At 37.7% G+C, this 27,936-nt stretch overlaps 7 protein-coding genes and 2 pseudogenes across 8 annotated transcripts; 5 read left to right on the plus strand and 4 right to left on the minus strand.

The window, feature by feature from the left end:
• Positions 1-2,658: 2,658 nt before the first annotated feature.
• Positions 2,659-3,258, minus strand: LOC148296215 (uncharacterized). Its single transcript, XM_088248215.1, has one exon. It carries the CDS (start codon positions 3,256-3,258, stop codon positions 2,659-2,661), a length of 600 nt encoding a protein of 199 aa, XP_088104341.1.
• Positions 3,259-6,115: 2,857 nt separating this feature from the next.
• On the plus strand, positions 6,116-6,996 carry LOC148296216 (DNA repair protein XRCC3 homolog pseudogene; annotated as a pseudogene).
• A 111-nt stretch (positions 6,997-7,107) lies between these two features.
• Positions 7,108-9,774, minus strand: LOC110773230 (uncharacterized). Its single transcript, XM_088248141.1, has one exon. The coding sequence runs from the start codon at positions 9,740-9,742 to the stop codon at positions 7,277-7,279; it is 2,466 nt and encodes an 821-aa protein (XP_088104267.1). The 5' UTR covers positions 9,743-9,774; the 3' UTR covers positions 7,108-7,276.
• Positions 9,775-10,770: 996 nt separating this feature from the next.
• LOC110773518 (uncharacterized) lies at positions 10,771-13,881 on the plus strand. The gene is made up of 7 exons (XM_021978046.2): positions 10,771-11,135; positions 11,366-11,539; positions 11,660-11,752; positions 11,853-11,921; positions 12,450-12,656; positions 13,193-13,318; positions 13,456-13,881. Exons 1-7 carry the CDS (start codon positions 10,908-10,910, stop codon positions 13,609-13,611), a joined length of 1,053 nt encoding a protein of 350 aa, XP_021833738.1. The 5' UTR covers positions 10,771-10,907; the 3' UTR covers positions 13,612-13,881.
• A 107-nt stretch (positions 13,882-13,988) lies between these two features.
• On the plus strand, positions 13,989-15,145 carry LOC110773520 (protein LIM1-like). Its single transcript, XM_088249680.1, has one exon. It carries the CDS (start codon positions 14,507-14,509, stop codon positions 14,819-14,821), a length of 315 nt encoding a protein of 104 aa, XP_088105806.1. The 5' UTR covers positions 13,989-14,506; the 3' UTR covers positions 14,822-15,145.
• Positions 15,146-15,552: 407 nt separating this feature from the next.
• On the plus strand, positions 15,553-17,511 carry LOC110773519 (cytochrome P450 705A22). Its single transcript, XM_088248408.1, has 3 exons — positions 15,553-16,237; positions 16,319-16,658; positions 16,736-17,511. The coding sequence occupies exons 1-3, from the start codon at positions 15,648-15,650 to the stop codon at positions 17,381-17,383; spliced, it is 1,578 nt and encodes a 525-aa protein (XP_088104534.1). The 5' UTR covers positions 15,553-15,647; the 3' UTR covers positions 17,384-17,511.
• Positions 17,512-17,748: 237 nt separating this feature from the next.
• Positions 17,749-20,357, minus strand: LOC110773097 (UPF0235 protein At5g63440). 2 transcript variants are annotated; one of them, XM_021977602.2, is made up of 7 exons: positions 20,217-20,357; positions 19,900-20,006; positions 19,390-19,543; positions 19,019-19,115; positions 18,605-18,693; positions 18,451-18,519; positions 17,749-17,996 (listed from the first exon to the last, which is right to left on the minus strand). In XM_021977602.2, exons 2-7 carry the CDS (start codon positions 19,995-19,997, stop codon positions 17,937-17,939), a joined length of 567 nt encoding a protein of 188 aa, XP_021833294.1. In that variant the 5' UTR covers positions 19,998-20,006; positions 20,217-20,357; the 3' UTR covers positions 17,749-17,936. The 2 variants fall into 2 exon arrangements, with proteins under 2 accessions (XP_021833294.1, XP_021833293.1); XM_021977601.2 differs by having other exon boundaries at positions 19,900-20,014; positions 20,217-20,352.
• A 137-nt stretch (positions 20,358-20,494) lies between these two features.
• On the plus strand, positions 20,495-22,975 carry LOC110773098 (elongation factor 1-delta 1-like). The gene is made up of 7 exons (XM_021977605.2): positions 20,495-20,633; positions 21,248-21,473; positions 21,589-21,682; positions 21,846-21,966; positions 22,174-22,287; positions 22,496-22,657; positions 22,763-22,975. Coding segments are annotated over exons 2-7 (696 nt in total). The 5' UTR covers positions 20,495-20,633; positions 21,248-21,270; the 3' UTR covers positions 22,765-22,975.
• Positions 22,976-25,707: 2,732 nt separating this feature from the next.
• LOC148296217 (uncharacterized) lies at positions 25,708-26,250 on the minus strand (annotated as a pseudogene).
• Between the last annotated feature and the right edge of the window lie 1,686 nt (positions 26,251-27,936).

Raw genomic sequence — 27,936 nt, forward strand, 5'->3', positions numbered from 1 at the left:
GCGGAGAACAATCACAAGGTGACTTTGATGCGATCGCATGACAGGTATTGAAAAAACTGCTATACATTTAGTGTCGAAGGATGCTTTATCGTGTTCAATTTATGTTTTTTGTAATGGATATAAATTTTCCTGTGTTACTTTCTTTTAGGTGTGCCGTCTGGCAGCTGAAGGGGAATGACAGCCAAATTGGTATCTTACTTTCTCTTATGTGTTCAAATGAATTTTTTGCATGCTTTGTGCTTTTTCCTCTTGCTTATAACCACTAAATTAATGCATGGTCCTGCCCTTAGTTTTTGGTTTAGTTCTAAAACTTCTATTCCTTACACGTATGTTTTTCATAATGCAATAGAAACTTTTTATAATTGGTTATCTTTTTTCATTGATTTCTGTAGGCATACGTATGAGATGCCTTAGCTTTAATTGGTTACGTTGTTCCAAATTTTATGTACACAATCTCACAGTCACTGCCGAGTTGTTTTTCATTTCATGTATTTCTCCGTGCTTTTTTTCCCCCATTATTCTGATTATAGAGATGAAGTCAATATTACTGTGGAGCTTATAGCATGTTTACTTTATTTTGTGGGCTTAATTGTGTGAGACATGCCCTTATAATGTCAAACAAACAGTATTGACATCAATATTTTGAAATAATTGAAATCACACCGTTTATTATTATGATTATTTTTGTTTCTTCCTCCGATAACAAGCAAAGTGGTTATAAATATGAAAGATTCTGAATAAGTTTTCTTCTATCAAATTCCGCATGGACCTAGAGTTGTACGGTACCATCCGAGGATACTTCACACTGGTCTTCGAAGGACATGTAAGACGGTTATTGTGCGTTCCATTGTACAAGGTTGAATGGATATTTTTTTCTGTTGTATTTGGCCTAAGCATGCCAAAAATCATCCTGGTTTTGAATGAAGTGGAGACTTATTTGCGCAAATGCCATTGACATACGATATAATAGCAATATGAGGCCAATATACATACACTATAGAAGCAATATTAGGGCAATATAAGGATAATACGATAGCAATAGTATGACAATATACATGTAATAGTGTGCCATTATACATACACTAGCAATACAATACAAAGGCAATATTAAGCAATATATATGCAATATAACAGCAATATTAAGTGATTCTACATACGATACATACACATCCATTACAGACTACATTTGACACATGCAAAACAAATCGCCACCGAAGCTTTAACAATACTATCCCGCGAAGGGAAAACGAAGGGAACAAAAGATCTATGTACTTCGGTATTTTGTTGGTGCATTAAATTGATGGGATTGCAAACTACACCATTAACTCCTTGGCTGTAATTTACAGCAGTAGAGCATTACATTAACAACAATAAATTTGGCTTCCAAATGAAATAACCAAACCTTAATGGGAAATTGGAATTTGTGGATTTCAACCCAAAATAGGACTATGTAACTAAGCATTTATTGGGAATTTCAGAAAATAAAATAGGAAAATAGGAAATTAGGAAAATAGCAAAACTGCAAACTTGGAAAATGGGAAATAAGGAAACGTGGAAAATTCAAACTTTGGAAATATAGAAGAAAATGAAAATTGGAAATTCGGAAAAACCAAAAAATGGAAACTTGGAAAATTGGAAAATTGGAAAATTGGAAAGAGGAAAGTAGGAAATAGGATAAAAGGACACTTGGAAAATTGGAAAATTGGAAAAAGGAAAAAAGGACACTTGGAAAATAGGAAAATAGGAAATTGGAAATTGAACAAAAGGAAACTTGGATAATTGGAAAAAGGAAAAAAAGGAAACTCTGAAAACATGAAAATTGGAAAAAAGGAAAATTGGAAAATTGGAAAAAGGAAATAGGAAATAGGAAATAGAACAAAAGGAAAGTTAGCAAATTGGAAAATTGGAAAATTGGAAATAGGAAAAAAAGGAAACTTAGAAAATAGGGCAATTGGAAAAAAGAAAATTGGTTAATAGAACAATTGGATAATTGGACAAAAACTGAAAATTGGATAAATGGAAATAGGAAACAGGGACACATGGAAAAGAGGAAAATTGGAAACGAATTGAAATTGTGGAAATGGGAAATAAGACAATTACCATATTGGACAATATTAATTACTTTCTCAATTAGCCAAAGCACGCAACTTTTTTTCATTACATAATGGGAAAATAGGAACATTGAAAAATTGGAAAACTGGAAATAGAACAAAAGGAAACTTGGGAAATATAAGGATGGATAACAATTGTCGTGTCCGTGATATTTGAAATCAGGATTACTTTGAACGAAGTGGAGTGTTATTAGACCAAATGCCATTGACATACGATCTAATAGCAATATCAGACCAATATACATGCACTATAGAGCCAATACGGAAGCAATATATGGTTGATACGGTAGCAATAGTTTAACACTATACATCCAATATTCATACACTATCTATACAATACAAAGTCATTATTAAGTAATATACATGCAATATAACAGCAATATTAAGTAAATGTACATACAATACACACACATCCATTACAGTACATTTCACAGATGCAAAACAAATCGCCCCCGAACCTTAACAATACTATCCCGCGAAGGGAAAACGAAGGCAACAAAAGATCCATGTACTCGGGTCAGATGAACTGAAGCAGCACTCACCCTTACTACAGGTCCATCAAAAGATCCATGTCTTTGTTCTTTGTCCTCGCTGCACGCACGAGACTATGATGACCCATTCCCTCACCACCTATATTCAGCACCTCCCACACACCACCTACATCAATTTCACTCCAATTGTAGTTTGGTGAGATGACTGAAGCATAATCTCGGAACATTTCGAAGCCGTTGTTGAAACATTCAACCATTTCATGGTTATATTCTTCAGATTTTTTGAATTTTTCGACGGCATCTTTCTTTCGCTGTTCCAATTTCAACTTCAACGACTCTAACTTTTTGCTTCGACTTTTTGCTTTTAGAGTTTGCTTCACTTCTCCAGCAAATGCTTTGTTCAACTTGTTGGCCAAGTTTGCCATCACTTGGCCATCAAGATCACATTTGGTCTCCCACCAAGCTGTTGCCTTAGAGAAATATTGGAGCTCCTGCTTCACGGCACAGATTTTGTCAAGGGGATCAGTGCTGTCGGCCTCACTTCCAGATGAAGTGGGATCATCATTGGGAGTCAGCGGTGGAGATGGAAATGGCACATGCCACGGCATGTCCCCCGGGTAACTCACTTGCTCGTTTGGAGGCCGTACATCAGACATCTTCAAGTATTGAAGTATTGAAGTACTACAATTCACAGCTGCCGACTGCAACAAAACAAATAAACGTAGATTCTGTCTGAAGTTGTAAAGGACAATATGGTTAGCTTTAGTGGAGAATGTTTGCGTTTGAGTAAGACTGATATGAAGTACTGATATGAATGTGGAGAATGCTTGCCTTTGAGTAAGACTGATATGAAGTACTGATATGAATGTTTGCCTTTGCCTTTGAGTTAGACTGATATGAATGTTTACCTTTCCCGTTAATTAAGCTGCCTATGTTGCAGTTATATATACCAAGGTTCATATATTGGGTATTTTGTTGGTGCATTAAATTGATGGGATTGCAAACTACACCATTAACTCCTTGGCTGTAATTTACAGCAGTACAGCATTAGATTAACAACAATAAAATTGGCTTACAAACGAAAAAAAGCAAACCTTAATGGGAAATTCCAAAATTGCAAAATAGCAAAAGTGCAAAAGTGCAAACTTGGAAATTGGGAAATAAGGAAACTTGGAAAATTGGAAAATTGGAAAATTGAAAATAGAAGAAAAGGAAAATTGGAAAATCGGAAATACGAAAAAATGGAAACTTTGAAAATTGGAAAGAGGAAACTAGGAAATAGGATAAAAGGACACTTGGAAAATTTGGAAAATTGGAAAAAGGAAAAAAGGACAGTTGGAAAATAGGAAATTGGAAAATTGGGTAATTGGAAAATAAAGCAACTTGGAAAATTGGAAAATTGAACAAAAGGAAACTTGGAAAATAGGAAAAAGGAAAAAAAGGAAACTCTGAAAACATGAAAATTGGAAAAAAGGAAAATTGGAAAATTGGAAATAGGAAATAGGAAATAGGAAAAAAGGACACTTGGAAAATAGGCAAATTCGAAAATTGGAAAATTGGAAAATTGGACTATTCGATACCTGGATAATTGAAAAATAGTAAATAAGGCAACTTGGAAAATAGCAAAATAGGAAATAGAACAAAAGGAAAGTTAGCAAATTGGAAAATTGGAAAATTGGAAATAGGAAAAAAAGAAAACTTAGAAAATAGGGCAATTGGAAAAAAGAAAATTGGTTAATAGAACAATTGGATAATTGGACAAAAACTGAAAATTGGATAAATGGAAATAGGAAACAGGGACACATGGAAAAAAGGAAAATTGGAAACGAATTGAAATTGTGGAAATGGGAAATAAGACAATTACCATATTGGACCATTTTAATTACTTTCTCAATTAGGCAAAGTAAGCAACTTTTTTTAATTACATAATGGGAAAATAGGAACATTGAAAAATTGGAAAACTGGAAATAGAAGAAAAGGAAACTTGGGAAATTGCAAAATAGGCACAAATAATGAAAAAATGGATAATTTCATAATTGCATAATTTGATGACACATGGAAAATAGGAAAATATGAATAATGGAAAAATGGAAACGAATTGAGATTGCTGAAATGAGAAATAAGACAATAACCATATTGGTCAATTTGAATGAGTTGATCAATTATGCAAATAGGCAAATCCCTTATTTGGATTACATAATGGGAAAATTACCAACTTCGGAACATCCAAAATAGAAATATATTACAAAAAGGCATACAGTCAACTGGGTAATAACTCCCGCCCAATACTATCCCGCCTAAGACTCCCGCCAATCCCTCCCGCCAATGACTCCCCCTAATCCCTCCCGCCACTAACTGTCTCTGTTACTCTAGGTCATTAAAACCTGCCTATATTAATAAACCCAGCTGTTTGAAATGAAAGCTTCCATCACATTAACTCCTGCTTGCAGCCATTACCTTCCCCACTGATTTCACTCCCATCACATTTAGTCCCCCTTTTTTCCAATTAAGTCATACACCAGCCTACAATAAATATCGAAGACCATGGACCATAACCTCACACCAAACCCAACGCTTTCAATTACTGAAGGAGGGGAGACTGAAACAGAAGCCAAGTCACCCAATTCACTCACTGTAGACTTGGTCCATGGCATGCAGCAATGTCGAGGCAATACCATGTTTTGGAAAAATCTCCATGCAGACATAGTATCAAAAATTGTGGAGGGCCAAGCTAGATGGGATGTCATAAAAAAGCGCACAATTCGCTCTCGTTATCATGCCCGCATGCATCTCGTACATATAAAGGCAATCAAAGGAAAAATTGAAATTGCCCCTACCACTGCAATTATGGTATTCAAGGATTCAGAAGAAATGGCCAAGTTGAAGCAAGAACAAGTGGAAAGGGGATTTGAACTATTTCGTAAGTTTGCAAAAATAGTGGATCCGGCAGGAAACTGGGCCAACATCACTGTGGGCGGGGTCATGAATTTCATGGGTCGTGGTCGCTGCACTTGAAGAGTATGCAAACTTCGAATGTGTCAACAGTAGGGAAATGGAACTATGAGGTGGCCTCTTTTTGTATTATGTAACCATGGGGTGGCCTGTTGTTGTATTATGTAAGTTTGGAAATAGGATTTTATGGAATGATCATGCCTCTTTTTGTATTTGTGCGTATACAGTTTATCGGTGTCCAGTTGAGTGGCGATATAGCAGCAATAACTATACAATAAACAAGCGCATAATGGCAATATTATGTCAATAAGAGTACAATAGAGAGATGATAGAGTTACAATATGATCCTATTACAGTACGTACTGCATCAGAATGTTTTTCAAATTATTTGGTCCTCAACAATTTGGTGAAAAAAAAAAATAATAATTACAACCTGGAAAAAGGATGAAGTATACATCCCTTAAAAGACATATGGCCTACATTACAGACCTTCAAAATGAACTCTATATATATAATGCATGCCTTGTGGCACCATCACATCCCCCCCTAAATTACAGAAACATGACACCTCAAAACCTCATGCTCTTTCCTTTTTCAACCCCTAAATTATCCATTGGATGCCCAATACTAGATCACTGCTTGGGGGGTGGGATACCCTGCAACTCCATAACAGAATTGGTAGGGGAGAGTGGTTCCGGGAAGACGCAGCTTTGTCTCCAACTTACGGTACGAGCTCAGCTCCCACCCTCACATGGCGGACTAGGGGGCTCCTCCGTCTACATATTCACAGAATTTAGCTTCTCATTTCGTCGATTGCAACAACTAGGCAACCTTTATCATGCATCATACCCCAACTTAATAAGGTTGGAGCCATTGGAAGACATATATGTTCGTGGTGTTCATGATGCTCAAGAACTCATCCATGTCCTTGGAGACATAGAAGCATTTATTGTCATTGATCACACCCCCTACCTGTCAAACTCATTGTCATTGATTCCATTGCTGCATTGTTCTGATCACAGTATCAGACAACACCGGCCGATTTGAAACGGCGGTCTGAAATGTTCTTCAACATATTTGGGACATTGAAGGGTTTAGCAAATAAGTTTGGGTTGGCGGTGGTTGTCACCAACCAAGTGGTGGATTTTATTGGGCCACATGATGGAGTGAATGGGGTGAGGTTGGGAAACTTGGAGTCCCTGGACACATCAGGCAGACGGGTGAGTCCAGCTTTGGGACTGGCTTGGGCACATTGCATAAATTCACGAGTGTTCTTGGCAAGACATGAGCAATCTATTGGGGTTAACATTCGTAATGCTCCTTCAACAACTATATGTAGTGAAACACATAGGACATTTCACCTTGTATTTGCCCCACATCTGGCCTATGCATCCGCCGAATTTGTAATCAGAAAAGAAGGTTTAGTCGGAGTATCAGGGTAACTGTGTAATAAAGGAATTCTAAGAACTTTAATGTTTTGGATCCTTTTGGAATTACATTCCAGGCCCTTCAATTTCGCACTCAAATTATAATAGCAATATGGAAGCAATACCAGTGCAATAAAAGTACAATAAAATAGCAATCTGGAAGCAATACAGCATGCTGTAGCAATGCAACCCAAATTATGCAAATTTAAAACAATTCCCATTCAACATAACACGAAACCACCACAAATAAAAGTAAAGTTTACATGACCTACCAAAGCAACACAAATCATATTGTCTAAGATACATTGCGCAATGGAATATTGTTTTTACAGGTACTTTTATTGTGGCCTCCGGAACCACACCTTGAGCACTTTCTTGTAATGGTGCCCTCTCCTTGCGAGGGAATTCTTAACTTCTTTCGTCTGCCTGGCATGACCCTTGCCATGGGAGGCAGCACAACTTGACTTCCAACATCTTCAGGAATATCCCACCTTCCGTGAGGCTGTACCGGGTAGATGCTATCCGAATAAGCATCCATCCAAGTTTTCCGAGTGTAATACCGAGAAGCCTTTGAGTATACATTTACTTTCAAGAAGCGGCAAACTGCAACTACATGCTTGCAAGGTAGCTGCTCAAGCTGAAACTTTCTACAACTACAACTGTTGTTCGTAAAATCTACGAGGCCGTCCATATAACCGTCCAAAACATTATACTGTGCATTATTTACTTTAACCACATTCATCCTTGCAGCATCCTCCAACCTGTTCCTCAACTTCTTCTCTCCAAAATTGGGGCACAATGTTGTTGTGCAATTCAAAGCCAAGTCACGACGTTCGGTGAACCATTTCACAAGGAGATTCATAATTTCCCCTATCAAATGAACCACTGGCATCATCCTTGCAAACCTAAGGACTGAGTTGATTGACTCCGCAATATTTGTTGTCATTACATTGTAGCGGCGTCCATCCATGTGAGCTCTAGACCACTTATGTAACCCTGCGTCTTCAAGATATTGAGCAACATGTTCCTTTCGCTTGATCTTGCCAAAATGACAATCAAATTCAGCAATGGAATAAGATTTCGCAGCCTTCTCAAAGTGCATAAGTATGTGATCATGCTTTTTCAACTTGCAAGTGCGTTTCATGTTTCCCTTCATATGATAAAAGCATATGCCATGTTGCGCCGTTGGAAAAACTTTGTTCCACACATTCTCTATGCTAACATTGCGATCAGAAATAATAACAAGATTGGGACACTCACCAATGGCTTCATGAAGTTTAGTGAAAAACCAATGCCATGATGCATCCGTCTCCAAATCCCCGATCCCAAAAGCAAGAGGATATATATTTCGATTACCATCAAATGCATTTGCTACAAACATAACACCCTTGTACTTGGATTTTAAATGAGTGGCATCCACGGCTATCACTGGGCGCATGGAAGAACGAAACCCTCTAATACATGCGCCAACCGCCATAAAGAAATACACAAAGTGATTGTTCTCATCAGTTTGGATGTGTGTTTTTGTGCCGGGATTCATACGCTCCAATTCATAGCAATAAGCTGGAAGGATATAATATGCCTCTTCCGCTGATCCTCTAATGGACAATAGAGCTAACTCCCTTGCTTTCCAAGCTTTCGAATAATGGATGCTGAAACCAAAGTTGTGTTTCACATCTCTCATAATGTCACTTGGTGTGTATATTGTCCGAGAATCCTTAAACTTCCTTTTAAATGAAGTGGCTACAAGTGCTGCAGTTGCTTGACGATGGTTGTCACTTACAACCCTCAAATCACATTCATGGATAGTTGTACACCTCACAATCATGAAGCTGTTATCTCCAAATCTCGATGCTCGGACTCGCCATGGGCATGGACGTTGACAACAAACCACAACCAACCTCTTAGTGCAAGACGATTGCACCTTAAATTCAAAGTGGCCTCTTAATGCCATCAACTGTAACTCCGTCAACAATGCTTTCTTAGTAGAGAAAATTTGCCCAACTGTAATTTTCGGATTCCAATCACTTCGCGAAAACCCCCCATCCAAATATGCTTCTCCATCATTTACACCGGCTTCATTGTACCGGTTCTGTTCGCCTATTTCATTCGAATAATGTTCACGAATGGGTTCAGATTCTCCTCCTAAACGCATTATTGGCAGTTGGGCAGATGTGTTCAAGTAGCCCAAAATAGGAGGGGCAGAGTACACTGACACTTCATTTCTTTCAGTACCATTATCACCACCATGCATCTGATCCACCTCGCTAAAATCAATCATATCCATAAAATCTGTCCCTACTTCACCTCCCACATCAGTGCCATTTGTATTATTCCAAGTTACTTCATTGCTTTCAACAATGGCAACTGAAGAACGACCCAACCGACTACTATCTGTCGTGATATGCATACTATCAACTACATCATTTCTCAGTCCTTTATCTTCTATACTCACGAGTAAGGGAGCTAGTTTTGAAGGTGTTACCTCAGAATTGTACTTCATAAAAAATTTTACATCATCATCGTCCTCAATCTTTATGTGCTTCCACTCATTCGAGGCCACCAAAACTGAGAATTTTAAGCTAACCTTGTCTTCGCTGCTGTTTGTATTACCAATCTGATGCACACGGTCCAATAGTTCAGCAAATTTGATGGTCCGTGGAACTATTAAGCCTTTTGACTCACCCCCTTCGTATTTGCACATCTTCTTCGAGGTGACCCATTTTCCATTGTAGCACACGAGAATAACAATTGTCTCCATTTCTGACCATGACAAAACAACATTTCATTAACACAATATAACCACAATAAACATACAATACAATAGCAATATAACCACAATATAAAAACAATATAATAGCAATATAACGTCAACATAACAGCAATACGACAGTGAAATAAGAGGAACGCAACAGCAGTACACCAGTAACACATCAGCAATCACACTATACAGATATACTACATCAAATGGAAAATCCCAAGTTTCAAGATTCACATATCCAGACCAATCTAAGTGCAATTGGTACAAACCCAGATGACTGAGCATGAATATTCAACAAAACCTAACCCAAAGCAATTAAAGCCAAAACGAATTTAACACAAACCCAAACAATCAAATTATAACCCATTTCACATAATCCCACTAATTTTAAGAAAATAACCATCAACACTACCTTTTCGAGGTCGGCAATCCACTAAAGCTTCAAGGTTGCAAGCAGCTATTCAGAAGACATACCTAAAGGGAGGGGTTCCGATTCCAAACAGAGAGCAAGAGACCGAATACAGGGAGAAAGAGAGAGAGAAAGAGCTGCGCTATGAGAAAGAGAGCAAAGAGAGAGACACAGAGTTGCGCTAGAGAGAGAGAGAGCCAAGAGAGAGAGAGCCAAGAGAGACACAGAGAGCTGCGTTAGACAGAAACCTAAGAGAAAGAGAGATGTGCCAGAGAGAGAGAGAGAGCTGAGTGACCTAAGAGAGAACAAACTTTCTGAACTTGTGAAAATTCAGCAATAAGTGGACAATAATTTTATATTTATAGGTGATAGTTGTACAAAAATTGGGGAGCAGTGGTATTTTTAATTGAGATTATAAAATCAGTGGCATATACCGCTATTTCCCAAAAAACTTTCCAGACCTTCATCAACGATGAGCTGGCAGGATCCACTTCGGTCACTCCATTCCACGTGTCAGGATAATACCGAATTTGGACGTATCGTATGTCCAGTGTACTACACGCAATCCTTTTCTCCCAAAAGAAAAGCGACACCATTATTACACGAATCTCCACGCAAGCGTTATTATACACTTCAAAAAACCAAATACAGAAACAAAGAAAAAAAATCTCCCGCCATCCCTAAAACATTTGCAAACCCTCAAAAACCAGGAATCTCATCGAATTTTGATCGGGGTTGAAGATTTGGATCAGGAAAATGGAGCTGACGGTGGTAGATCTGAGCTTGTACTTGGGATCGAAGGGCGAAGTGAAGGAGTTGTGCGGCGAGGTGAGCCGGAGTCTGAGAGAAACAGGTGCTCTGTTGGTCAAGGACCCCAGATATACGGCCGAGGACAACGATCGCTTCCTCGGTATGATGGAGAGGTACTTCGATAGACCGCCAGAATTCAAGCGACTCCAGGAGAGGCCCCAATTGCATTACCAGGTGGGTTCTGTTTGGTTCCCGAGAAAATGAAAAACTGTTGCCTAGATATCAGAAAAATGAAAAATTGAATTTCGTTATAAAAAAAGAATTGAAATTTGAAGCCCAATTCTTTGATTACTGATTGGTGGCTTATCTGGGTTCTCTTTTTATTTTAATTGTCTATTTCTTTTGATTTGTGGTGGGAATTGGATTGTTGTTGTTCAAAACTTGAAGTGGGGATAAGATTACAGGTTGGGGTGACACCAGAGGGTGTGGAAGTGCCAAGAAGCCTTGTTGATGAAGAAATGCAGGAGAAATTGAAAGAAATGCCCAAAGAGTTCCAGCCATCCATTCCCAAGGGGGCAGATCGCAAATGGCGATACATGTGGAGAGTGGGTCCTCGACCCTCAGAAACCCGCTTTCAGGTCTCATTCTTTGTTTTCCTTTAGATATTCACTTTGCACTCATATGTATTGACTGTTTTAATGAAATGCTATTATTCTACTTGCCATGATGATGATGATTATGTTATTCTTGTTTTCTAGGAACTTAACGCAGAGCCGGTCGTACCCGAGGGGTTTCCTGAATGGAAAGATACCATGGATTCATGGGGTTACAAGATGATATCCGCAATAGAGGTGAGCCATTAATTTGATTTTTCAGCTTGCTCATACCACTTTCTTGTTTTGCATATTATCTAATATTCTTCATGTAATTTATCCCTCTCTTTCTTTTCAGGCTGTTGCTGAAATGGCTGCCGTTGGGTTTGGCTTGCCAAAGGATGCATTCACATCCCTTATGAAGCAGGTGACCAATGATTGCGAAGTGAAACTTACATTCATGTCTCTATGACTTTCCGCCACTAGTGGTGGGGCAGCGGTATTGAAATCAAATAATGGAATCATGATTACTGGTTGCCTACTCTGACAGTAGTTGCCTATATCCATCAGTTTCCATTGCATCTTCTATATCCATCACTTTTCTTATCTTTAGCCACTGTGACCACCTGTGTCCCCAAATTTGTGTGGCATTCTGTTGAATACCTCTTGTATTGCTCCATAATGCCACTATTATTTTATTTTATTACACTTCTATATTTTGTCTTTTTTTCTTACAAAGATGAATTTGGGCTGGGCATATTCTTCAACCACTTTATAGTCTTATTAAATACATTGGCTTATGATCGGATATAGAGCATGTATTTTGTCTCCATGCTGCTTTTTCGACAATCACCAACTTCTGAATTGAGTATCTAGAATCTCTTCCTTTCCATTTGCCAATTTCCTGGCTGAGTTCATGCGATATATGCTAAGTACCCTTTCTTTGTGAACCCAGGGACCACATCTTCTAGCTCCAACAGGAAGTGACCTTCGGCGTTACGGCCAGGAGGGTACTGTGTTTGCAGGATATCACTACGACCTGAACTTTCTAACCATTCATGGCAGAAGTAGATTTCCAGGTCTGAATATCTGGCTAAGAAATGGGCAAAAAGTTGAAGTGAAGGTTCCTGTAGGATGTCTTCTCGTTCATGCTGGGAAGCAGGTAAGAGTATTTTTGACCATCGAGCTAAGTAGTTATCCAATAGTTTACAAGCTAGTTGACTCCCTGGATATGGTGGCTTTCATGGGAAATCAATTTGGATTTCAGTTGCATCAATTAAATAACACATTATACACGTTCTTTAGTGCCTAACTTATGAAAAGACAAAAATTTAAATTTATATTCTAACTATAGCAATAATGCCATGTGCAAGATCTATCTGATTATACTTCAAAATGGACAGGGAGAGGGGGAGGGCTTTTTGATTAGTAGTACAGATAGGGTTTATGCACATCTTTTGGTCAAAAAATAAAATACAACACATGCAAAACATTTGATTAGTTGTGTTGTGCTTACCAACCCCTCCCCCCCCAAAAAAAAAGTGCTAAAAAGAAAACAAATATTAGGCGTGTTTATTTTTAATTCAAGTTCTCTCTTTGATTGGAATGGCTGTTTTAAGGTTGGTTGGCTATTACATGTGTTGTATTTTAAATCTTTAAGCTAATTGTATTCCATTCACCACAAATTTTCATGTGCAGATAGAGTGGTTGACTGCAGGAGATTGCATAGCTGGAATGCATGAAGTTGTTGTAACAAACAGGACAGTTGACGCAATGAAACTAGCAATGGAGCAACGTCGCTCACTTTGGAGAGTATCTTCTACAGTGAGTGAAGCTAGTCATATTGTTGTCATTGTTACTGTTTCGTTCTTCTACTTTTAGTTGGTATTTTAAACGAGATTTATATCAATAATATTTCTCGATGCATCATGTACTTATATGTGACATTTCTCGTGATGTAGTTGTTTGCGCACATAGCATCTGATGCTGTGTTAAAGCCCTTAGGTCGCTTTGTAGAATCCTCGCTTGCCAGTAAATATCCGGCGATTTATGCAGGAGAGTTTGTTGAGCAGGAGCTTGCAGTAATCAATCTCAAAGGAAACAAAGGAGAACTTTGATAACCTGTAATATGTGAAAATCCTAACTTGTTATGTCAATGATATGAAAAGCATTTGAAGAGGCCTTTGGGAATGAGATGAGTTGTAATAAAGAAGGTTGGGATCGATGATTATTAACTGTGGCCTGGCCACACACATGAGGAAAGATTGGAGAATTATATTGTCTCATTTACTGACTTTCTGTTTTTCCTCCAGCAAGAAAATTTGTACAATTTCTTTGGATTCCCAAATCGAATATATATATATCTCTGATTTGTTAGTCATGCTTAACTATTTGTTTTGGTACATTGTGCTCGCATATTTTGATTTTCACCAAAAGTTGTCAAATGTGCTCGAAAGCAATTTCCTCGAGAATCATGCATTCAATTGAACACGGAAATTATCTTCTTGGATTTGCTCCTAACTGATTTCATTTTCGTCCTTGTAGTTTAACACTTCATAATCGAATATACTTTTCATAGCAATTTCAGATTGGTCTAAATCACATAATCTTAAATACTAACTTGGAGCTACTTATCCGATATTAATATTTTGGGTGGTCACGCTTTGGGATCTTGTAACTGAAGCGCATTGTTTTTGGCCTCTACATATGCAAACAATGAGAACGTAGGTGCCTTCGATTCATTTTAACTGGAGCTTCTTTGCTAATGCATTTGGAAAATGCAAAGAGTCATGAAATTTGAGTTGAACAACTGCTCCACCAGCACACCAAATGCATTTTTGTCTGGTTTTTATGCGCATATCCTCAGTGGCAGAGCTGGCGACAATGGCATCATATAGGTGTGACCTTTGGGTAGGATGTACCTGCATGATGGCATGACCCTCATCATAATGTCCTATATATTCGAATTCGGGACGTCTTCTCTGTAATTAATCTCAGCTCAAATTAATTAAGATGAGGCTAATTACTATGACTCTTCCAGTTTTGGTGGTTATATTAGTTTTGACAGGTTTGGTGGATCAAGGGGAGGGCACCATGTGTGCAAGCACCTTCTTCTCATCTATTGTTCAGCTAATACCTTGCAGAGCAGCAGTTGTTCCTTTTAGCCCCATCCCACCAAGTGAGACTTGCTGCAATGCCCTCAAAGCTCTTGGCCAGCCTTGCCTATGTGTGCTTGTCAATGGCCTTTCGATTTCTGGCGTCGATCGTACCATGGCAATGCAGCTCCCTGAGAAGTGCACTGTCAACTTTGAACCATGTACTCTCTAGCTCCTCTCTGTTACTTAACACAATAGTGCTAAAAAAAAATTGGTTCCTAAATTAAGAGATTTATTTCATAGTCTATTAGGACTCTATTTCTTTCATTTTGTTAAGATATTGTGTAATTAGGATTTTATTTTGTTTCCTAGTTTAACCCTACTAGGGTTACACATTTGTATTATAAATACCTCATTTTGAAGAATGAAATACAGCCTAAAAATATTCTACTCATATTGTTTGACTTAAGATGCTGTATTTTTAGAACTTGAGATTATGCAGTGGACCACTTAGGTTTTAATTTGATTTCTGATGTAATAGATTACTAGTTTATTTTAGTAACTAAGTATGTATTATTTACTTGATTAAAGAAAAAAAAAACAAATGATTCTCCCTTGGCGGGCTTATAAAATGGGTTATAAAATTGACATCAATCTCAGCCAACACTGGCAGGCTTGACTAAAATGGTTCTGTATCCAATTCTTATTAAGTTAGTATGTAACTATCCAAGGATTACATGATAGTGATGTTCCTCTTGCAAAATTTATGTTGTGACAAGAAGACAAATTGCTCACGTTGTTATAAATCTGGGACCACATGTTCTCATCCGAGTCAAATGGATCAACATTCTTAATTATATATTAACAACTCGACAAGGTTTGCTGCCCACACTGATCAACTAAACCTAAAGTCTTAATTGAACATGATTGACCATGATGTAATAGTATGGCCTACGAATTAACGACATTATCTATCCTAAAAAATCAGAATTCAGTGACTTTTGTCCAGTGATACAATCAGTGCTCTGCTCTGAATCTAATAATCTATTTGCTCAAACATGTTGGAAGCCATGAGCACCATGACTGATTTCCAGTACTACTTCATCTGCTTGATCCTCTGCTTCCTCTCCACCATCTTGATCAAATCCTTCTTCAACAAACCCACCAAGCCAATCACCACTCTCTGCCTCCCTCCTAGTCCACCGGCTTTGCCGGTCATTGGTCACCTTCACCTCCTCTCCTCCTCCTTGTCCAAGTCCTTGCACAACCTCTCCACCAAGTATGGTCCTCTCCTCCTAGTCCGGTTCGGGGCTTCTCGGATGCTAGTGGTTTCGTCAGCCTCCATGGCTACTGAAATCTTCAAAACTCACGATCTCACTTTTGCTTCTCGTCCCTCATTTGCTTTTGCTGACGAGTTGCCGTACGGAAACTTGGGATTCTTTGCCACCCCATATGGTGAGTATTGGAGGTTCATGAAGAAGCTTTGCATGACAGAACTGCTCTCACCCAAGCAAATAGAAAGGTCACGGGCCATTCGACACGGAGAGGTTGCAAAGTTTTTGAGGAAAATGTTGGAGAGTGCTACGAGGAAAGAGATGGTTGATGTGGGTGCTGAGCTGATGAGGCTTACAAACAACAGCATATGCAGGCATGCTCTAAAGTTAATTTGATATGATCTTTGAAATTTTCTCCAATATTTCTATTTTAACAAGTGCCTGTTTAATAGCAGGATGGCTATGAGCACTAGTTGTTCAGAGAATGGTGAGGAAGCTGAAAAAATCAGGGAGTTGGTAAAAGAATCATTTGAGTTGGCTGCAAAGGTTTGTTTTGGGGATGTGTTGGGCCCACTGAAGAGGTTGGGTTTCTGGGTTTATGGGAAGCAGCTCATAGATGTGACCATGGGGTATGATAAACTTTTAGAGGGGATGCTGAAGCAGCATGAAGAGAGAGCAGAGAGAGAGGGTTGGGATAGAGAAGATAAAGATTTGATGGATATACTATTGAAGGCCTATCAAGATGATAAAGCTGAGGTCAAGATTTCCAGAACTCATGTGAAGGCTTTCTTGCTTGTAAGTGATTTCAATCCTTTCCATTTTCAAACCACATCTCCTTGTTTCTGATCAATTCATAATTACCATTATGTTAGGATCTTTTCATCGGAGGTACTGCTACCACAGCAGAGGTCATGCAATGGGCAGTAGCTGAGCTCATCAACCATCCTAACATATTCAACAAGCTTAGGGCAGAGATAAAATCGGTTGTTGGTAGTAGACTAGTTGAGGAATCGGATGTCGGAAACCTCACCTACTTGCAGGCAGTGATAAAAGAAACGCTACGATTACACCCACCAGTGCCTTTGTCAACGAGAGAGAGCCGCCAAGCTTGTAAAATAAAAGAGTTTGATATACCAGAAAAGACTGCAGTAGCAATCAACCAGTATGCAATAATGAGAGATCCAGAGTTATGGGACAATCCGGATGACTTTAGGCCAGAGAGGTTTTTGTCTCCTGACGAGAAAGCAGATGGGGAAATGAATCAGAATGAGGCCAGAGGACAGAATTTTCAATATATTCCATTCGGATCGGGAAGGAGAAGGTGTCCTGGCTCGAATTTGGCAACCATCTTGTTGAATACTTCAATTGCTGCCATGGTTCAATGCTTTGATTGGAAAGTTGGAAATGGAAATGAGGGTAAGGTTAATATGCAAGTTGGCGCAGGCATGTCTTTGCCCATGGCTCATCCACTTATACTTTTACCTGTTGATCACTTCAACCCATTTGCTTCTTCAACATAGTTCTATGTAAACTTGCATGTGGGTTATGCAAAACAAACTTATGCTAAGAATAAAGGCAAGCTATATGCGTATTTGTGTTACTCAGTACGAGATAATGAAATTTGATCATAGACGCCACTCCATGTTTAGTATGTCATTGCGAAAAGTATACGAAGTATAATGTGTTCTTGAAAAATGATTTCTCTAAAAGGTAACTCTGGATCCTAGTATAGGTGGTTTTATTTTCAAGAAATTGAGATACAATTGGCGGGCAAAATTTCTTAATTTCTCCCCGACTCCTATTCTCGTTCACAGAGTTCACATGCGCATAACTAGTAACTACTCCAATTGACCAATTCTTGATTAATAGCGAAGGCAAAACTATAGACAGAGTTAACTGGAATTATCATCAAATAGACTCATGTTGTACAATTGAATTTTTTGCATTGCAACATTGCATTACAACGAAACACAACTAACAGAAGAATAATTTGAAGTCCACGATGTCCAGGGTAAACATACAAGTTGAATGGATCTTATCATTCATTACAATTGACATGTAAATTGTACAGCCTCAAGGTTGAACAGCCTCCAGAAGTTTCTCATATACTTGCCTAGCAGACAAATCCTCCACCTGCAATAATCACCAAATGATAATGAAGAAGGCCAAGCAAGATCAGCTTTAAGCAGTTTCTTAGTTAAATTGGCATCATAACTTATACATAATTCAGGGGTCTATTGCATGCATAGCTTCTATCAGGATGCTGCCCAAGTGAGGTCCCCTAAATGAATTGTAGTTGCTCTTATTTTATAAGCAGTCGAAAAAATTAGAAAAGGAAGAAATATCATGTCTTGTTTTTATCTATGTTGCCAAAGTAGAAATGTTTGTGCAACAATACAGTAAATCGGGGAATAGTGCATGGCAGCAAAATTATTGTATACAATGCTCTGAATTTTTTTATAACAAAAATGATATTGTTCTCCTTAACATAGGCACATTTTAAACAGAGTATGATACACCCAAGCTGCCACCAACACCCACACCCATGAGAGAGAGAGAGAAAGAGAGTAAAACTTGTTTAACTCACCACAAGGAGTTTCGATTTATTATTCCACCCTCTCTGAAGAGTCATCTGGCTTAGTCTCAGACCCAACACCTGTGTAAAAAGCAAGTGTTAGATTTACACGTTCGAAAAGATTGGCTTCTTAGGTTAAATGGCCTAAGATGAAACAGAATCATACTTTGCCCATGAACTCCAAGAGTTCATTGTTTGCTTCTCCCCGAGCTGCAGGTGCAGCCACAGTAACTCTAACATCATCAGCATTCACTCCTGGCATAAGAGAAAAAAGTGGGAACATGAAATTTAAGTCAAGGAACCAGTATATTTAAAATATAATCAGTCATTTAAATTTCTGGTATAAAAAAAAACTTTCTTCTGGCAAGTTTTACATATTAAAACTGCCAAAGCAGACAGCCCTTGTAGAGGTGTATATGTAGATATCAAACTTAAAAGTCAGCAAGGACTAGTGCTCAGCGCACACGAAATCCAAAATAATCAAAAGAAGTATATGCGCGAATTGACTTATGATTTCCATTCGAACTAACGAGTTGCATGCTAAAAATAAGACAGAAATACATTAAAAAATTTCTTTTACTTGTGATGGCTGACCGTTGTGCACGGTCTTCCACTTCTATAGCCACTTGAACAAGTCCTCCATCTAGGTTTGAAATGCAGGGTGGCACAGGAGCATCCTACATCACATATCAGACTACCCAATTAGGAAATTTGGATCACACTGTAGTAGACAGTAGTCTGAACTGCCATGCTCAAGACAAACTTTCTTAATAGTTTCCCAAAATGTTTACAACCAACAGATGGATACAATGAGAAATAAGCTCCTATTTCCCTTAATTTATACGAAGGAACCCAATTTCTGAATGCAAACTAAATATGAGCACGCAAACAGTTTTTTTCACAATCAAGTCAACAGATGATGACACAAAGCCTTTATAAACTACCTTATACCTGTGGGTTGGTTTCAGCAGCAACCGTGCTTAGAGCACCATCAACAACATAGATGAAAGAAGCACCTTCCAGATCTTCTTCTGAGCGATAGAAAACAAAGAGTCCACAACCCACACAGTTCATACGAAATTGCTTCTCCATTTTCCCCTCACCCCTGGATTAATAACGAGCAAGATTTCAAAATATGAACTATGATGATACTATCACATAAATTGTACTTGAAAAAAAATCATTAAACTCTATCTTGATTGAAGAACATAATGCACTGACAGGACAATCTCGAGGAAGAACATAAGTATGAAAAGGTGTAGAAACAAAATAGTTTCACAGAAACTGTCAGACAAACTGAGGTACAAGAAACTGAAGGCAGGTGATCAGCCACTGTTAAACAGAGAGTGTCATCCAGTCCAGTATACAACACACATCAGTAAAAACCCAATTGTTTTCTTCTTCTTACAAACTGTATAACACTAAAGATATCATACTTTCATTAGAAGAAGAAAGAAGAACCTTTTCAATACAACTTTTCCAGCCTCAGCAATGTTAAGCCTTGCAAGATGTTTGCTCTTGTCCAACACATAAGCTTTGTCAGTCTTCCTTTTGGGCATTTTCTGCAACTGGGTATCTTATACAACACACACTTCAGTATAATATAAACTGCTTGCCCACAAGTATTATTCAACAAACTCTCTTTTAACAACCATTATGAAATATCCAATACCAATTAAAATGAGCAATTACACCAATTTCTTTTTTGAAACATATTAATTTCTGCTCAAAAAAAAAAACCCAACTACAATCAAAAGAGAGAGAGAGAGAGAGAGAACCAGTTATGAGGAGGTGAGATCCACAGTGCTTGCAGTAGTAGACAAAGAGATCAGAGTCAGGTCCATCTGGAGCTGCGTCCTCGCTCGAGTACGTGTGTGTTGTTCTCTTCGGCATCACTTTCTTCTCTTCTCTTCTTCTTCTCTTTCTTCTAACGCTGATCGAATTGGGTACGGCTGGAGCTCCACCAAGGCACTGTCACAAAGCTAGGATTTACTAACAGCAAGCCGAAGACTTGGACGACGTCGTTTTCATGTCATGTTATGTTCCATTAATTTAAACACGTTGGGCCGTAACCTGATTGTGTCGGCCCGGACCGGCCCATTTAGATGACTAATCCTTAAAACCCCTAGAAATCTCAAACTTTCAACAGTCTTCTCTCTCTCCTCCCCTCTGTGTAGTAGCTCCTCCTGCTTAAGGTAAGCTCAGATCCGTTGCTCAATATCCTTACTTTTGATCAAGTCAGAGTCTTTTAGGCTATATGATTCATCAATCTCTTTAGTGTTTGAAATTGGAACAGTTTTCTAGTTTTGCTTAGATTTTCAGTTTGGTTAAAGTTTATGTTTTTACGGACACACTTAGTTGCTTGTACTCCTGGAACTCAATCGTTGATAAATTTTTCCAGAATAAAATCTTCAAAAACACTTATTTTGTCAGTAATATAATGTTTGGCAATATTTGTTCTAGTGGGATTTGTCTAATTATGTATTTGTTGGGTAATTTTTGTACCTATCAGTGGGTATGTAACTCATCCATGGATGAAAGACTGAATTTTTGGTATCTGGGTTTATGTTTTTATGGATACAAATAGTTGCTTTTATCTCTGGAACTGATTGGTTGAGAAAATTTTCCAGAATAAAATCTTTAAAAGCACTTCTTTTGTCAGTAATATAATGTTTGGCAATATTTGTTCGGTTGGGCTCTGTCTAATTATGCATTAGATTAGTTGGCTGATTTTGGTACCTATCAGTGGGTGTGTAAGTTGTAACTCATCCATGGATGAAAGGCTAAATTTTTTGTATCTGGGTTTTAGGAAAATCACAAAAAGGCTTATCAATGGCAGTCACATTCCATGACATCAACTCGGCTGTTGGCCTGAAGAAACTGGATGACTACTTGCTTGCCCGCAGTTACATCACTGGCTACGAAGCTTCAAAGGATGATCTCATTGTCCATGCAGCTCTTTCAAAGCCTCCACCATCAGAATTTGTGAACGTGTCTCGGTGGTACAACCATATCACTGCACTTCTTAGGATTTCGTAAGTTCTTATAACTTGTGATGGGTTTCTTTATTATTAGATTATGATGGATTTCTTCGAAGCTCATATATTTGGGTTAAATCTTTGACTTATTTGATGATGCCTGTTGTTGTAGTGGTGTTTCTGGACAAGGCTCTGGTGTCATTGTTGAGGGATCTGCTCCCATCACAGAGGAAGCAGTTGCTACACCTCCTGTGGCTGATACAAAGGCAAGCACTTTTCTGCCCTATTTACTGAGTTCTTATTTGGATGTCTGTTTGCTTTTTTGCTTATAATGTGAAATGTTAGGGTTGGGCTATTATTGCCTTATCCGCTTTAAGAAATTGCATACAATTGTTATGCTCATGTGTTAGAATGTGATACGGTTTTCAGGCCTCAGCTGCTGAAGACGATGATGATGATGTGGATCTGTTTGGTGAAGAGACTGAAGAAGAGAAGAAGGCTGCTGAAGAGCGTGCAGCTTCTATCAAGGCATCTACAAAAAAGAAAGAATGTTAGTTTCCTATCCGATTTTCATCCCTTTCATATTAGTTTCCTATTTTGTTTTCAGCCCTTTCGTATTGGTTTCCTATCTTGTTTTCAGCCCTTTCGTATTAGTTTCCTATCTTGTTTTCTGCCCTTTAATATATCCATCTCCTTTCCCCTTTCACAGTTATTTATTTTGTTCTGAAGGTTTGTTGTTGTATTTTTCCATTGTCAGCTGGAAAGTCATCAGTCCTGTTGGATGTGAAGCCATGGGATGATGAGACTGACATGAAAAAGCTTGAGGAGGCAGTAAGAAGTGTTCACATGGAAGGCTTGCATTGGGGAGCATGTAAGTTCTTTCATCTAAGTTAATTGCAGGAATAAGCTGAGGGCCATATTTTCTAACCATAGTTAGCAACAAAATTTGGCCATTGATATGCACTTTATACATTAGCAATGTGGAAGTCAATGTTATGAAGTTTTTAGTCCTCTTGATTGATGCTAAACCAACCTTTATGTTCCTAATTTGGTTATTTATTATCTTGTTGATTCTGCAGCCAAACTTGTAGCCGTTGGGTATGGAATAAAGAAGTTGCAGATAATGCTAACAATTGTTGATGACCTGGTCTCTGTTGACACTCTTATTGAGGAACAACTTACTGTTGAACCAATTAATGAGTATGTCCAGAGCTGTGACATTGTAGCCTTCAACAAAATATGTAAGTATATTTAAAGTTTGTAATCAAGTAATCATTTAATGGACTATTTGTTCGAGATACGAATCCTCACTGTTGATTTATCCTTACCTTTGTTTCTCATTGCAGGATTGGAGCATGGAGTGTTCTAGTGTGAGAGGGGTTGCTAGGAAGATATTTTATATCTGCTCATATCTTGTTTCTTGGGGAATGATTTGAGACTTTATATTATCTTTGGTTATGATGTATTTTATTTAGCATTCCTTTGATGAATAATATGCCAGTCCTTTGTAGGTTTGATAAGACATCAGTTTATTATCATTCATATTCTCAGTTTTGTTATGTTGGTGCTTGGAAGTTTGTTTTGTTTGCTCAAGGATTTCATCTTTATGGTTCTCAAAAGAATCAATGGTTCAAGGATAATATCTGAATTTGATATATATGCTCCACACGACTGATATACCTAATAAAACATTTTGTAGTAAATTTTTAATTTAACATCACTCTCTCTTTTTCTTTGTTCCAAACCACATTACAAAATCTCCAAAATTAAGTAAAAACAAACCCATGATCTCATCCATCCAGACTCATGCGAGGAGATCTGTTATCCCATTGTGATAAAGTTCTTTAATTCTTCCTGTTGCAGTTTTTGTGGCAGGTTTCCAGTGTCTTTCACAAGAAATGCATCTGCATGGTTAAAATGACTACACTTATTATTAAACCGCAAAGTCTGGTCATATTGTGCCCTTAATCCTAAGAACAAAATTAAGCGCAAAATATGTACCTGATTCAAGATTGTGTTTATGCATTATGCAACGTACAATTGTAAAGAGCCGGGGTTGAGCTTAAGCTGTGTTGATCCTTAATACAATATTCTTTACATGCTGGACGACATTGATAGAAGGGCATACATTCTTGTAATAAGCAAAAATGCATACAATTTTGATAGCAAATAAGATCGATGACGACGTTCTCGTTAAGAGCTCTAGGTGACGCAGTGGGAGATAAGAGATGACGAGGAATAGACGACATTGTTGGTGTGGCTCTTTCAATATCTTAGACATATTTCATCAAACGGTGGTTGAGTGTGAGTGGTGTTGGTATGAGGAATATATCTTAGACATATTTCATCAACTACTTTAGTTGAGAAAAGGGAAGACAATGTTGGTCTTCCCAATACTACATGACTCTTGGAAAATGATAGTAGTTATTTAAGAAATAACATTTTTTTAAAATTAACAAAGTTAGGAAAGAAACTGGATTCTAGCGAAGAAAAAAACAACTACACTAAAGGCTCGTCTGTGACTGTTTACATTTGAAGAACTTTTACTCATAAACGTTTTTGTTAGAAGTGCTTTTATAGAAGCCTGTTGAAATTTTTTATTAAGAATCCAAATGTTTTTTTAAAAAGTACTAGAAAGTGCGTCCTCTTCGTAAAGAAGCACTTATTATTTCATTTGTCTACTGGTTGTGCATATTGTTAAGTTGGTGCAACCAACATTCTTTTTTCACCAAGAAATTTTTCCTGAACCTCAAAGAAATTTAGCTAGAAAAACCTTTGGTGGGAAGGGAAAGTTAGGATAGAAATTGAGGCAGAGGCAAGGCTGAAGAACAATCGCGAGCACATGTGATATTACAGAAAATGTAGCGAAGGAATTTAGAAAGGCCATTTTCCAAATTAAGCAAACATCTTATAATGAAATCAAGACAAGAACTTATAACAAGCCCTCATTGGAGTAATAATGTCCAAAAACACAAGATGAACACCACACCACACTCAACACACATAATTGCTTAATTGTGTTATAAATATAAAAAAGATGAGACAAAAACTTGTTGCGTCTACCCAAGTGCAAGTAGTCACACGTAGTAATAATCTTGGAAGTCCAAGTATCGTATCCTCAAGGAGCAGGTAGGCAAATCTTTGCACATAAAGAAATAATTAAACGTACCAAAATAAAAGTGACAATCAAAATGGACAAGTAATTTGATTCGATTGTTGTAGAGATTGAGTTTAAAAAATGAAATATCAATAATGGAAATGCTAAGGCATCAATGTTCAATTCTTTAAGCAAAATATGTTTCATGCTCTTTAATCCAAATTAAACTAGATTAAAATTATCATTGAGAAACTTTAACCGGAAGATAAAGAAATTAAAACCAATTTAATTTTTCAATGTTATCTTTTATTAATGATTGTTTAGAAAATGGAGTTGCTTAATTTAAAAGCATGCTAAGTCAGTTCTTAACAATGAGAAAAATATAATTGAACTCATGAAAAGATAATAGCACTTAACATCAATCAAAATAAAAGGATATGAAAATATTGAACAACCAAAAATAAAAGAATTTAGCAATTCATACCGTATATTGGATTAAAGAACAATTCACAAACTTACTCAAAGGATATTCCCTTTAGCCTTAACTAGAGTTCTAGCAACTCATTACAAAGGAAAACATAACTAAATTTTGAATGAAATGGATAAAGAAATATGTCGTAGTGGTCCCCTTGCCAAATAAGTTGATGGGTGATTTATAGTAGTCAATGAGGTGAGTGGGAAGTTAATACACTCGTGGTGGGTAATGAAGGGTTTAAGTGAGGGACTAATTGTATTAAACATGTGATGATGGTGGAGAGTTGGTGGAAAAGAAATAACGGTGAGGTAGTGGGTGTTAAATGGCTATGAATGACATGAAATAGGCTCTTTAGCTTCAACGGTTTTGTCTTCTCTTCTCCCTCTTTACTTCTCTTTATAATCACAATAATCCCACAATCAATTCTTTAATAAAATCCGCCAGCAATTCTCTTCACACCTGGCTTGAACCTGGACAAATTAATATATGTCTTCATCTTTTGGCTTTCCAACTTCCTACAGAAGATAAATTCACCTAATAAGTTCACCAAATTAATATAGAAAATTTATAAATCCAGTTGGTGAGAATAAAATGTAACATCAAGTGAAATTATATTTATTAAGCCAAAATTATATCATAAAGTCTCCAAAATAATATTAAAAAGATGTAATTTGAGACTCTCATCAATGAGATATCACTTTGTACAATCAAATAGTTCTTCATTCCTCATCGCCCAAATCATTGAACGCATCACGCAAATCATTGAGCATTTCATCCGATGTCTCCTCTACATGCAGATGAGATGAAATGAGTATCCATCAATAGGAAGAACCAAATTGTCCATACCACGAAGAATTCAGGAAATTCAAAACCCTCGCACATAAATTTACTAATATGAGACGCATGTGCTTTGACATTTCATTGTCGTTGTCATTGAAACCAGACCAATCTCTAGCGTCCAACATCACCAGTTCTTTGCATCCGCGCAGCAACGTGACAAGACCATCCCGATTAACTTTTGCACCCTTCAAATTTAAGTACTTGATATTAGGCACCAACTTCACAATTGACAATGCCTCACGTCCATGAACAGAGCCTTTGGACAAATCTAAACCATAAAAATTCTTGCAATGTGTTTGTATAATTGCAAGTATTTTCGCCAAATTTAAGCATGAACCTAATGATAACACCTCCAAATTTTTCCACTTGCCAATCGGCTCTAGGTTCGTGTGCTTGCAATGTGTTTGTATAAGTCCTGCCATCTTCCGTCGTCCATCTGCAAGAGTATGACAAGGAATTAAAAAAAAGATCGAGCACTGAGACAAAAGGATTACTAAATAATAAACGGAAACTAGGAAAACAATCACCTTAAGTTGAAGAATGCAAGGCCGAATGCATATGGTAATCATTTATAATAGGAACCAACAAGAGAATTAATTGATGGAGAGTTGGAAAATTGTTCATTCAACAAGGACTTTTCGCATTCCAATGCAGTGCATGCTCTGGATGTTCAAAAGGACTTCTCGCATTCCAATGCAGTGCATGCTTTGTAGATTCAAAAGGACTTTGCACATTTCAATGCAGTGCATTGGTTTCGGAGGCTGATTAGGGCTAAGCACAGTTTGATTAACCGGACCAAGTGGTTGGAACTACCAAACTGAAACCGATCAAGTCGATGAAGGAAATTATGGGACCAACATCGACCAGCCACTCTCATCTACCAACCACAGTCGGTTCATGACCAAGCAAATGGTTCGTTGCAGGTCAGTTTCAGCGAAGAAAGAGAGCGAGAAGAGAGAGAAAGAGAGGTTGAAGTACTAATCATACATTATTGCAATACTTAACATGTGAAGCAATAGATGTCCTGAATAATGGGGATAGCGTAAAACGGCGCGGATGCTAGTGAGGGGAATTTATTCCACCCATCAAGGAAATGCCAATTAAATTCATTTGTTGAAGACCCGATTAAGAGGTAACCATTAAAAACTAGATCCCCGATTCACTAACGATTATTCATGGATTTTGCACACGTAAAGCTCTTAATTACCAATTATTGAACACTATAAATATGGCCACATATGCATGTCCTGCATGTTGTGTATTAACCATATGCTATTGTTGAATGGAATGGTAATGATATACCAAGGTCATAAACTCATACTTGCATAGGAAAGAGAATAAGTCAACTCTAAATTAGATCATGATAATCTTTTTAAAAGTAGTTTAGTCTGCAATGCATAGAACCCTTAATTTAGCCAATCACATATTCGTAGCATAAAGTTTTCCATACCTTCAACCACCATCTCCTTCCCCTCTCTCTATATAACCTTCAAATATTGGTGAACTTCCATCCGAGAGCAGAAAGGCATCTTCCATTTGATGCTGCACACATGAAGTAACAAGGAGTGGATAATGAGAAACAGAAATATATAAGTTTAGGGTCATCATCTATAATAAGGTAACAAATCAATTAAGCAACAATAAAATTATTTTTATAAGTAAGTGGTTTTGATGAAGTCTTACCTCCGCAACAGTCTTCTGATTGTGAATGTGGTCGTTCTCAAACAAAATTATTAATGATTCAGGATCCAGGGAATGGTTTTGATGAAGTCTTACCTCCGCAGCAGTCTTCTGCTTGTGAATGTGGTCGTTCTCAAACAAAATTATTAATGATTCAGGATCCAGGGAACGGTGGTACACAAAGCATCAACCAGTTTCTGTAGATTTGTACTTCTTTTGATCCTGAAGAAAACTTCACTTTTCATCCTACAAGTGGAAACATAAAAATCACAAGACTAGAAATTGCAAGAAAAAGCATGATGCTAGATTGGCCCAAGAGATTTGACATTATTAATGGAATTGCTCGGGGGCTCCTCTATCTTCATCATGTAGGTCTTTTAAGTGTGCAGCGTAACCCGGCAGATAGGTCGAGCATGCCAGCTGCAGTT

Source organism: Prunus avium, chromosome 2 (assembly GCF_965620075.1).
Source record: "Prunus avium chromosome 2, drPruAviu1.hap1.1, whole genome shotgun sequence".
NCBI classification, from domain to species: domain Eukaryota; kingdom Viridiplantae; phylum Streptophyta; class Magnoliopsida; order Rosales; family Rosaceae; genus Prunus; species Prunus avium.